This window comes from Lytechinus variegatus, chromosome 3, assembly GCF_018143015.1.
Source record: "Lytechinus variegatus isolate NC3 chromosome 3, Lvar_3.0, whole genome shotgun sequence".
NCBI classification, from domain to species: Eukaryota; Metazoa; Echinodermata; class Echinoidea; order Temnopleuroida; family Toxopneustidae; genus Lytechinus; species Lytechinus variegatus.
In genome coordinates, this window is record NC_054742.1 from 72841941 (window position 1) to 72855055 (window position 13115).

The following is a 13115-nucleotide window of genomic DNA, read 5'->3' on the forward strand; positions in this document are numbered from 1 at the left end:
TTACTAGTTAGAACAACAACAAGGTTACAATGTAACATGATAAATAACAATACATGTACGCAATCATGTATATTTTGACAAGTAGAAATTGACAATTGGATTCTATATACCAATTCATCATACGACCTTATATACCTTGTTTCACAATTAAAAAAATCTAAATGAAATAGATTTTACAATATCTCATCTGATCAACAAACATATGATGGTAATAAAACCATCCCCAATGTGAGATGATAGTAATTCTCAATTCATGAAGGAATGCACAAGGTAACGTCTACATGTATGCTGCGCATGATCTCAAGGGCACAGTTCACAAAGACAACAACTATGTCATCTTTGACATTATAGTAAACATCATCGATTGATTCTGATTGGCAGATGAGACATGTTACCATGGTAGTTTACCACGATGGCAAAGTTACCATCAATGCAAGTCCTTTATGAAACGGAACCTCTGGGGCCCGTCTTACAAAGAGTTGTGATTGATCTTATCAATCGCATCGATGGAAAGCCATCAAAGTCAACATATAAAATGCAAGTTTGCTAAAAAAAATTCTAGTTATGTATGTATATCCATAGATTCAATGATTCTTGACAATTTGGTGTGTTCTCCTTTGTTTGAAAAGGATATTTTGCAAATTTCCTGATGGATTTCCATATAGTTACGATTGATTGGATCAATCGTACATGTAATGCTTTGTCAAACAGATCCCTGGTTTCTTGCTTTAATATTGGTTATGAGATCATGATACGGTTTATGAACAAGTGACATATGACGAGATCTAAAGACAGCACGGTTCGATGAGTCCAGGGTTGCAATACGTCATACCTCTAGGGGAAATGAGCTTGTGTAGTGTACAGTATGGAGTATAGAGAGAGAGCAGGGAACCAGGTTTGATCAGAAATGGAATTATGTGATGTAGTGAGAGACAGTGACAAAATTACTAAGAAAGAGAGAGAGACAGACATAGAGATAGAGACAGTATGTAGTATAGAGAGAGTAGGGAATCAGGTTTTCTCAAGAAATGGAATTATGTGATGTAGTGAGAGACAGTGACAAAATTATTAAGAAAGAGAGAGACAGACAGACAGACAGAGATAGAGAGGGAGAGAAATATCAAGAGAAGCAGGCAAGAGACACAAAGAGAGAGGTCCAAGGAATGAAAGAAAGAGACAGGAGCGGATAACATATTATTGCAATGTGGAATATTTGTAAGGATGAGAAAATAGGGTGACACGACATTTGCTCTGGCGACAATTGCTTCGGGCTTTATTTCATCTAAGATACAGAGTTAAGATTAGGGTTGAAATTTAGGGTTTTATGTTTGGTTTAGGGTTGAAATAGGGTTTTACGTTAGGTTTAGGATAGGGTATAGTGTCTGATACAGTAGATCAAGGGTTGCAGTTGGTAATTCCGCTAGTATGTGGAATTTACAGTAGAGAAATTGTCGCCGGAGAAAATGTCATAGAACCGAAAACAGACCCCAGACCCCAAACAAAGTTCTGAACAAAGTGGGATTTAAAAAAAAAGGAAATTCACCACACTGCATGTACAGACACGACATGTTCATTGCAATTTGTATTTTGTACTTTAAATTTTTATAGTCTCAGAAGGGTGGTCTATATCAGGTAGAGGAGGTCGGGGTTAGGCGGAACGCAGGGTAAGTTGAAGCATTGTAATTTTCTTTAACGCTCTGTAAAATAAATTTATGATGCAATAAATTGGGGGCAGTATTGCATCAAGAAAATTACAACGCTTCAACTTACCCTGCATTCCAAATATTAAACCCCAATCTCCCCTACATGTGCTGCACAATAGTCTTACATACCTACAGAGTAACTTTAGATAAAATAACTGAGAAAATATATTCTGAATTTTAAAATAAACATAATTACCATGGTCATATGAACTATTTGGGAAAAAGAGGAGAGTTTGGAAGGGTACTGGAATCCCTTTGTTTCTCTATAACAAATTTGTGTATTAAACCTCATGAGAAAGTGACAAATGTGTTATTCTATTATAAAACTAAATGCAAGTTATCCATCAAAAATAATGCCTTACATTCATGCACAAATTGCATAGTTTAGGACAGAAGCCGATGTTGTTCAAAATGGCTTTGGCATGATTATTTCAATACTACAAAAGGGTCCTGTTGCATTAAGATTTGTTGTGATAACAAATGTACAATTTCTACAACTAGTTTTACTATCAGCCGATCAGATTGAAGGATTTAAATAGCTTCTTTTTACAAATCTGTTATTATAATAAGTTTTATGAAACAGATTCCGATCAGACGACATGATAGCAAAATTAAGATATAAAATTATGCATTGCAAACGAGAAACAAGGTTGCTCAAAAACATTGTTCTCCCAACACAATCCCACACTGCTTCAAAGTCCAAGGTCATTTAAAAACTTCTTGCCTAATATTTCCTAATCCCTAATAACAATTTGCAGGACAATTACTCTCGTAAATGACACTAGAAAATCTATTACTACAATTACATGTACTTGATTGATTTGTCGACATTGAAAAGTTTGATGCAAAAATCAGACCAAGAAGGAAATTGGGCACAAAGATGTTTTTATTGGAACAAAACTAGAGTCCTACATGTATATGATATATTTTATTTTTCATTTTATTATTATTTTGCATTACAAAACATAATGAACATCTAATAAAAATAAATACCAGTTGTGGTAACAATCTCAAAATAAATTCGAACAGAATCCAATGAAATTACCACCAAAGTGTTTGTATGTATGAATAAAAAATATGTGCCAAGTGGCTCTGAAAGAAAATGCGTAATTGCTGAAGAATTAGCAAAATAAGCACGGAATTCAATCAACTGTCGGGTATTTTTCGAACCAATATTAATACATTGTCCCACATATGTTTTTCTGTGTTGGTGATCATCAGAATTATTGGTTTTGAGCTAAGATTTCATGGTTTTCCAAAAATATATTTACTTTAATGAACCAGATCTAGAAATATGACAATATTTTGACAATTAACCTTAAGTTTAAAGAAATTCTCATGAAATGATTGTTTGCTGCAACTACTATCTCTTAATAGCAAATAGAACCTTTAAGTGTCAGAATAATTTTCCTGGCATCGCATCGCAATTTGCTCCACATTTTTGGAAGACTCTATGCATAAAGTCTTTGTATAGCATATTTTTACATAGGACTGTACATTACTTAGTTGAGATCTTTTCTCTTATGACCAAAACGCATTTGTCAAGCAAAAATTTTGGTAAGCGATATTTCGTACAGACAGTATATAAGTTTCTCCCCAAGGAGTTAACATTTAAGAAACAAGAGGGCAAGATAAAAATTTAAAAAAATATATGGATATTGTAGCGGATATGATAGTTAAGAAACATTTTCACTTAACTCTTGATAGACAAAATGAGATTCAGGGAGGTCGAGAAGGATAGCCTTCAACAAGTGTGCCTAAAAATGAATTTATAGCTCAGATTTTTATGGTCTACTTCAAATTTCAAGATAAAAACTGTTACAAAATCTTTAAAAGTTTAATGATACAATACATACCCACTGTGTCATCTACATACTATAATAACCACAGTGTACTACATAAAGCCAATAAGTAACAAAGCAGACAGGAAAATAGCACAATTTCTATAATCGTGTTTTCTTTTCAACTATTTCATTGTCACATCACTACAAGGTCTTCCTCTTGTATAAAAGTGCATGCAAACCATTCAATGAATGAATACAGATCTGTATTAAATCACTCACCCGCAAATTAATACAAAAGGGAAATTTACAGACCCAAATAGGTTTACAATGAGAATGTCAAACTGTGGTTAAATATAACAATAAAACTCTATGCTGTGATCTGACACCACTTTTACACTCTCTTGTAAAGGCTGAATGATAAATGACCAAAATGAAATTCTTCTTTCCTTTCCTCTAAAACTTTAATTCTGGCTATCAGATTTAAATGCAAATATTTTATAGCAATTACAACTTCGACAGTATCCAGAATATTTCAATTTTTTATCTTGCCGTCTTAAAGAGAAATTCCAGTAGTTGCAGTAAACACTGATTTTATGAGAAAGTCTGTAAAACTAGGCTTAATTGTCAGTATATCATCGAGGATCTAGATCTGGTACAGTTACATTAACTGAACTTTGTGAAATCTTGAAATCTACGCTGAGAAATGTTCACGCCGAAGATCCCCAACACAGATAAGCGCACGTGGGACAATGTATAATTATTGCTTTGGGCGTCGGGCCCTACGCCCTATCCGATTCCTGTGCTTATTTGCTGATTTCTCAGCAATTACACAATTTCTTCCAGAATCCTTTGGCACATGCGTTTTATTTATACAAACAGACACTTTGGTGTCATTTCATTGGATTCTGTACGAACTCATTTTGATAGCGTTACCAAAACTAGCATTTACCTTCAAGCCTCATAAACTTTTCACTCCCGGGGAGAAAGTTACGAAAGTTACTATGGGTATACATTAATGCATAACACTTTAAGATGTTGATTATGTATCATCAGGTTCAATCAGGCTTGCACACATATACAATGCACACACCTTCTCCACTCCATGGGGAGAACTGTATCATCCATTGGAAGAATTATGGAAGAACACTGACAACAACATCTATTTTGTACCCTAAATCACTTTAATATATTCATCATATGATTGAGTTCAATCAAGCTTGAACACACACACAATGCATACACATTCACCACTCCCAGGGAAAAGTTTATCATCTATAACTAATAACACTGAAGGCACACATGATGTACTCCATTAAAATACATCATAAGATTCAATCAGGCTTGCACACATACGCACACGTGCCCACACCCTCACCCACACACACACAATGCAAACACATTCACCACTCCCTGGGAAAAGCTTACCATCCATAACCAAGTACACTGAAGACATTTATTTTGTACCCTCAATCACTTTAGTACGGTGATGTCACATTAATAATATGATTGGGTTTAATTAAGCTTGAACACACACACAATGCATACACATTCACTACTCCCTGGGATAAGCTTACAATCTGCAACCAATAACACTGAAGGCAATAATAATGTACCTCAGTATATTACATCATAAGGTTCAATCAGGATTGCACACACACCCACACCCACACAATGCAAACGCATTCACCACTCCCTACGAAAAGCTTACCATCTATAACCAATAACACTGAAAATGCACGATAAGGTATCTCAGTTTAACACATCATCAGGTTCAATCAAGCTTGCATACACGCAATGCATACACATTCACCACTCCATGGGATAAGCTTACCATCCATCAACAAGAACATTGAAGACACTGGTAATGTAATTTAATATCAGTACTTGTCAAAGACATCTTACAAATCATATCATCAGGTTCAAGCAGGCTTGCATACACACACACACACACACACACAATGCTCAAACCTATTCCACTCCCTGTGCAGTAACTTACCGTCTGTGAGCAACTGCTTGAGGGCATTACAAGCATTCTTCTGAACCGGAGCGTCACCTGGGAACAGCTTCATGGCTTCTAAAATGGCTCCTATCACATCCTCTTCCAACATGGCTATGCATGTGTCTTCTATAAGACAACAGGGGTAACAAACAAAAATCAATATAACTATTAATATTGAGAGCAATTTCTCTTTGAAGAACCCAAGTTGACATTCAAGTTCGTTCATAAAAAAACAAGAAACTATTTTTGTAAGCTTGAAAATTTTGTTGTCCACAAAATCCACAAAAATATTAAATATACATGTACCACAAATATTTGCATTTCTAGAGATATGTAACATGACGGTTAGCATTTCATTGTGGTGCTGTAACTGCGATGATAGCATTGACAATTATTTAGAATCGATCATAAAATTATTCTTGACAATTGATTGCGAAGTTTTAATGCAACCTGAGCCAGTATGCTGTGTAGAGTAACAAAGTGTGACATCATCAATTTTCACTTCTTTTTTTTCCTGTATAAATTACGCTTAATGTAGTGCGTATCGGTCTCGTGTATAAAAAATGTCCAATGCCAATGCGAGCTTTTGTCATAATGCGCCAAATTGACGCCGGTTGCTGTGGTTATCCACGCTATTTTATTCATGAGTCCACCGTTTCGAATTAATGAGTCCACTCTTTCAACAGTGGACTCCTGAATAAAATAGCGTATCTAACCATGGTAACAGGCATCAATTTGGGGTATCAGCATAGGATTTTTTTATACATGAGCCCGATACATGCAAAATCAAGCGTAATTTATACAGGAAATTTGCATAAACCATGGATTCAACAGTGGGTTTTCAAAACCACCTTTTTTAATTCAGGCCATTATGTATAAAAATGAATGGATCTTGATTCTACCTACCTGCCATGGCCAAAAAGGCAATGGTTTTCATCGCAGATGCTTGGACCTTGGGATCGTCCTTGTGCTGACCCATGATATCTAACACTTGGCTGTATGATGACAAAGATGGAAGGAGAGAGACAAAGAGATACAGAGACACAAACAGACAATCATCAGAAAAAAATAAAAGACAAAAAGACAGAGAGAGACATATACAAATACACAGACAGAAACCAAGACAGAGAGAAACAGACAGACAGATCACCAGAAAGAAAGACAGACATAGACAAAGACAGAAAAAGAGACAGCGAGAACAGACAAACAGATCAACAGAAAGAAAGACAAGACAAAAAGGCAGTCAGAGAGAATCAGAGAAATATAGGCAAAGATGCAGACACAGAGAGAAACAGACAGCTCAACAGAAATAAAGACAAGACAAAAAGGCAGTCAGAGAGAAACATAGACATAGACACAGACAGAAACAGAGACAGAGAGAAACAGACAGACAGATCAACAGAAAGACAGAGAGATACATACATGTAGACAGAGGCAAAGTCACACAGAGAAAAAGACAGGCGGATCAACAGAAAGAAAGACGAGACAATCAAAAGACAAGACAGTCAGAGAGAGATATAGCCAATGAGAGACAGAAACAGAGAGAAACAGATACAGGGACACAAACAAAAATACATAAACACCAAGAGAGAGAGGGGGGTATGAAGAGTATAAATATAAGGGAAAATGGCAGAATGATATGTATATAGTTTTAACACAGAACAAAAAAAGGGAAAAGAAAGGAGCAGAGCCAGAGATCAATTAATTACAAGAAAGCAAAAAAGAGAAAGAAGAGGGAAGGAAATAAACAAGGGGAAACAGTGGAAAAAATTACCCCCAAAATATAGAGAAAGGTTTAAACAGTTGAATTATAAAAAGGAATTTGATGGAGAAAGAAACATGGAAAGGGTAAATAAAAATGCCAAAAAAATAATAGAGAGAAATTTTGAAAAGAGAAATTAAGGGAGGGAATGGATAAAATAAGTATTGTAGAATGAGATAATCGGATAATACGAAATTTTGAAGTAATTTACACCTTGAGTGGTATGATCTGTATCATGATCTCACATAAAAATCTGGACCACAAAGAAACAAGATGATTTATAATAATTAGATGCATAAAAAGCATACATGTAAGACAAGTTAACTCTGGATAAATTCTGAGCAATTGAAGTTATCACTTTCCACACACCGATGAATTTCTAATAGACGCTATTAAGGAAATGTGGTAAACCACAATAACATATTTTAGCAATTAAACATTACGTGACTGTTGTTCTACGACAGTAAAGGCCTATCACTTTTAATACAGGCACTTAAGTTAATGTGAAATGGAAACCATAAATTTGTTCAAGTAGCTTCTGTTATCTCTCACATCAAGTACAGGTGTAGTGTCTAATGTCAGCTGTTCAAATAGTTACATTAATGCATTATCTCATGTTGAGTTAATATGATGCAGATGAATTGAGTTTTCCACCAATACTAACAAGTGAATATAAAGTTTACCGTAAAGAATATTGGCTGTCAAGTGTTTTCAGCAAAATTTCATTAAAACATAACCACAATTTCATAAAATTGGACTTTAGGTATTAAATGAAATGAAATATCTATTGTAAGACTTTAGAATCAACAAAATGTTATGAAATTTACCATATTCTGCTGAGACTCGCATACACTGCACATAGAAATGCATGAGACATGAATAATGCGACATGAACATTTGGCCCAACAATTTTTGCTCTTTTTTTGCCACAGTATATTCATGTAATTTCTGAACAGCAATCCTTGGCAAAAGATATCTTTTTAATAATATCATCCCGATAGATTATATGAAAATACTGTGAAATATTACAATAATTGTAATATTTTCACTCCTACAATATGAGTTCCCCTTTTAACCATGCATATGTCTGTACTCATACCTGTGGATGTTTTTCTTGTGAACAAGATCTTTGAGTTTATCACTAACTTGCATCATAGCTGCTAGAGCAGTACAACCAGCCTGGAAGAGGAAAAAAAACAAAAATGTGATTTTAAGATAATCCAATATTTTCCCTTTTTAATATTTTGAATCCTTGATATTAATCTGAGTAATATATGGTACAGGTATCATATCATTTTTAATACAGACATCCATATCAAATTGAAATATAACATCTATTTATTTTTAAAATCAATTGAAGAACTTGAAGAATCCACAATATTGAAGTGCACTTTACAATATTTGGATATTTTTGTCTTTATACAAAATACATAAGCAATGTTTTAATCACTTTCTGAGTTCTCAATTGTTAAATTGGGCATGATATTCAAAAACTTAAAACATGAATTCTAAATTGCTCTCTTTCCCCCTGTATTTATAAGGCTTTTTGACCTACCTCTATCAGACACAAAAATAACTTCATGGCTACGAACAGAATTAATCCTCAAACACCAAGCAGCAATACACCTACAACTTCTTCAAGACCAACAACAACACATGTACATCCATGAATATTGCAGTCCAAACATGGTAGATGATGGCCTTGACGTATCAACATCTACAAAGCAATGGAGGTAATCCCAGCAAGCTCAATACAAGTACATCAGCCACTTCCCTGACATAGCAACAAGACACGAGGCAGTTGCAGCCACACTGCCCCTGTGTGTTATGCAGCAAATGGAAGTGAAATATGGCCGGAGCAGGGTGGAGTCCCTTACAGTGATGTAAACCTTCATTAAACCTGTCATGTCAGACCTCCAGATGAGATGCAAACTCCAAAGCCTTCAGGGCTGGTTGACCATCCATGCCCTCAAATTATTAAAAATTTGTAGCTCGGTGGTTTAAAGGAAAGAATTGATCATTTAACTTATAGATTCTATATCAAAGATCTCAATAAAGAAATCCAGTTTTCTTTTAGTTAACAGTCACCTATGTTTCAATTTTTTTTTGTAGGAAAAAAATGGAATTCAATTCGGGGAAAAGACGTTTGGGAACATCGGTTCTGGAAGCAACACCAAGCAACAAACAAACTCCAAATTAAAACTAATGATACATGCACAATGTACTTTTAATGTATGAAACATTCAAACTGTAAACTTAGTTTGTAGATTAAGTACATACATGTAAGAAGTTCAAGCGAACTTCCTTCCTAACACATGAGTACTTCCTTGAATAGTCTGGCTGCTGATTTAAACATGTGGTTGCAATCAATTTAGGAAAGACTCGACAAATTACAAATAAGTTTGGACTGCCATGGAACTTCCTACTGAAAAGGAAAGAATTTAAGACTGGACCACGCTCTGGATGAAACATCAAATATGCATGTATCTCACAATATTGCCCTGAAAACTGCAATATGATGAATTGAAGTTGTACAAGGAAGTAATAGCAGAATATTACAAACTGGGATCCACTATCTTCCAATCACATTCTGGATGTACCTGCAGGTTTTGTTGCTCTAAAGTTATCATAATGGCAGAATCCAGGCTTTCACCCCCCCCCCCCCCCCAATGAAATAATTGTATGATATGGTGATGAATTGTTAATAGTCATTATTTATTAAAAGAAATATGAAAATAGAAATAAACTAGATGAACAATGATGTTTAAATCAATATGCCTCTAGGTGGTTTCAGACCACCTCGAAGTTTGTCAATTCCAGGTATTTTCTGATTGGGAAATTTGCCCTGATCTACCTCAATCACAAAATACCAGGTAATTTTGGCAGTGTGAAAGCAAATTAAGCATAATATCCCCGAAAGCAAATATAGTAGATACTTGTCAAAATTGCGAGAACTTTTGCTAGGATTTTTTCCAAGTTCGCAGGTATTTTGGCAGTGTGAGAGTAAATTACAGGAACTTTCTTAGCCAAGCTGGGCATGGGCGCCGTGGGTGGCTAATAAGCTAGCCATTTTGAATATTGGGCCTTGCCTCCGAGAACTTTCCCCTGAAGTGTACCTTTCAGGGTGGTGTGAATGCGTAAATAATTATTGGGTATTTTTTATCATGAAAAATTCTTGCAATTTTTAACAGGGAGTTTTTTGACTGAGGTGGTTTGTAACCACCTTCTGTTACTGCCAGGCACTACTAATCTAAATTGATACATAAAAAAGACCTCTATGAAGAAAAAGATGATGGCAGAAGTGGCGGTAACTATAGTGATGATCATGACAACAAAGAGTAGAACTTCATGAGGTGGAGGAGAATGAGAGGGAGAAGAAAACATTGATCATAACTAAATTTTCTTTTTGGAAAAAGAAATATTTGAGCTTACCTCTTGTATATCTGCATTGTAGGTGTGCTGATCCATCACTTGCAGTACCTGGGCATGGGCATGGTACTCCTGCAGGGTGGAAGCCACAGCATCTGGAGGGATTTCGGTTGATAAAGTAGCAAAATCCATCGTAAAAGGAATAGACATACTATCAACACAATGCTAACGTTTGAGGAAGGTAAAGTAAATTATGCATCCGCTGAGACATGATGATGATATCAAAGGTTTAAAGCATATTGCCTAGAATTCAATTAACAGGTGACTCTGACTCTGCCTATAAAGTTAAATCTCTAAAAGCCAGAGAAACCCTTTTGACTTTGGTTATTTGGTCTGAAATAAAAATGCTTCGATTGAAACGATTATTCGATTTATGGAAAGTCGACCTAAAAGTGCAAAGTCCGATGTGATCATGAGCTCATATGTTTCATTATATTTGATGGATGCCGATGGAACGACTGTTTAAGTCAGAGTCTGAAGCAAATAGTCTTTCACCAATTTGCCACAGCTGATGATTTTTTTGCTGGAAACTCATCAAAATGAATTGGTGTGTTCATAGCACCATGGTTGGATGATAAAACCCTATGGAAGATAAAATCCATAGGACAACAGAATAAGAGCACTTCATGGCCTCCTACAGCAGCATATAACAACAACAACAACCTTAGGAGACTATCAAGCGTAACTTGATGTTTACAAAAAAATGTCATCTCATATTGGTAAACATGTGATCAATATTCCATGTTATCCAACAGTTTCTTTCAAAGCGATTCGCTTCACGGCACGAGAAGAATCATTGGATCCTTGAACTATGAGGTCCCAGGTGATGACAAGGCTTCAATTGGAGTATACGCTGCCTAGTATTCTTGACACAACATACATCAACCAAGGATTAAAAACAGGAAAAGAATCAAAGTATAGAATAAATCCTTCATCCTGTGCGGAATTAATCCTGCTTTAGAATGGCGGCGAGGCTGCTCTGAGGGGAACACGCATCAAATCAAATGGACATGTTTCTCTCAGTGGTGGCTGGCTGTATGGACACCAAGTAATTCCCATCCTTCAGGAATGAGTTCTAGAGCACATGACTCAACTGCCCAACAAGGTATTGAACCAACACTGCTACATAAACCCCTAGAACTTTGAGAAAATCCCATTTCTAACATCCTTGCAGCTTACAGGTAGACAAAAGCGGATCACTATCGGGTTACACCAACCGCTACTTTTTACTCAGACCGGGACTCGGACTCTAATAATCTACATTGTAGGTGTGAAAGGAAACACTCCTAAATCCTCACTGCGGTGATAGCTTTTCCTTCCTTCCTTTACTTTCTTCTCTGCACACGATTTTCACAATATTTCATTGGATACTATTCAGCAATATTTCATAGAAAGAACTGTTGAACACCTGCAAGGGTCTTTTTAATGATCTACATGAATGGAAGTCACTTGTATCTAGAACAAAGCACACTAAGTCTTGGTGTGCTGAACAATCATGAAGTTTATTTTCCATGGAACTGTCACAATCTATCGAAACATTTTTTGTCATGATCAGTGAACCCTATAAATAATTGCTCCATGAGCAGGGGGGTATTATGGCGCAGTTACAGTACCTTTCAAGTTAGGTCACGTTATGCCAATTTAAAGGGGAAGTTCACCAAGAAGTCGGTTTTCATAATAGCAGGAAAGTATACAAAAATATTGAAGGTTTGATGAAAATCCACCAAGGAATATGAGAGTCATGAATTTCAAAGCTCTTGATTACATAAATTAATTTTTTTAATGGAATAAGATGAATAGAAATATAATTATGTAGTTCTAAGGGAACATAAAATAATGAGTCTGACGGTACCTACCCCACACAAATATAATCATTCACTTTTTATAGAGTTAATGACATTTGGGGATTTGTAACACACAACGTATGGACGAGCAGCCCATTTGTGATGACACAAACACAAAAATATCATAGCTATTTTATTCTCTCACAAAATTCTAACAAACATTCACAAATATTTTTCTATAAAATTTCTACTTTTATTCAAATTAACTTGTTGTCAGGTAGGATTTTTATACTACATTTTCTTAAACCCGTACTATAGCTAACCCCATACTATCCTTAATCACAAGTACTAAGTTTTTTCCTTTTACACACGCAAAGTTTTCTGCCTATCCCCGGCTAGGGAAATGCTTGATCTCATTACACAAAATCCCGGGGGGGGGCACTCGACCAAAAAAGTGGTGGGGGTGTGCCGCGGGCGAGACAAAAAAACGGGGGCCTTGGAGCGGGCTTATCGTAAAAAGGAGGGTCCTCGGAACGGGCTTCGGAACGACAAATGTTTGTGAAAACGGGGGTCCTTGGAACGGATCGCCAGCGTGTGAGCGTGTATGCATCCCTACGGAACGGTCATGCGTGCATGATGCAGCTAGCGCGGCCT

The 13115-nt window shown here is 36.0% G+C and overlaps 1 protein-coding gene across 1 annotated transcript in view; it reads right to left on the bottom strand.

Moving 5' to 3' along the window:
• LOC121411888 (leucine-rich repeat serine/threonine-protein kinase 2-like) overlaps positions 1 to 13115 on the bottom strand; it is a 108734-nt gene that overhangs the window by 85751 nt on the left and 9868 nt on the right. The window contains 4 exon segments of the mRNA XM_041604775.1: positions 5484 to 5612; positions 6393 to 6481; positions 8348 to 8427; positions 10681 to 10772. Coding sequence (XP_041460709.1) covers positions 5484 to 5612; positions 6393 to 6481; positions 8348 to 8427; positions 10681 to 10772 — 390 coding nt within the window.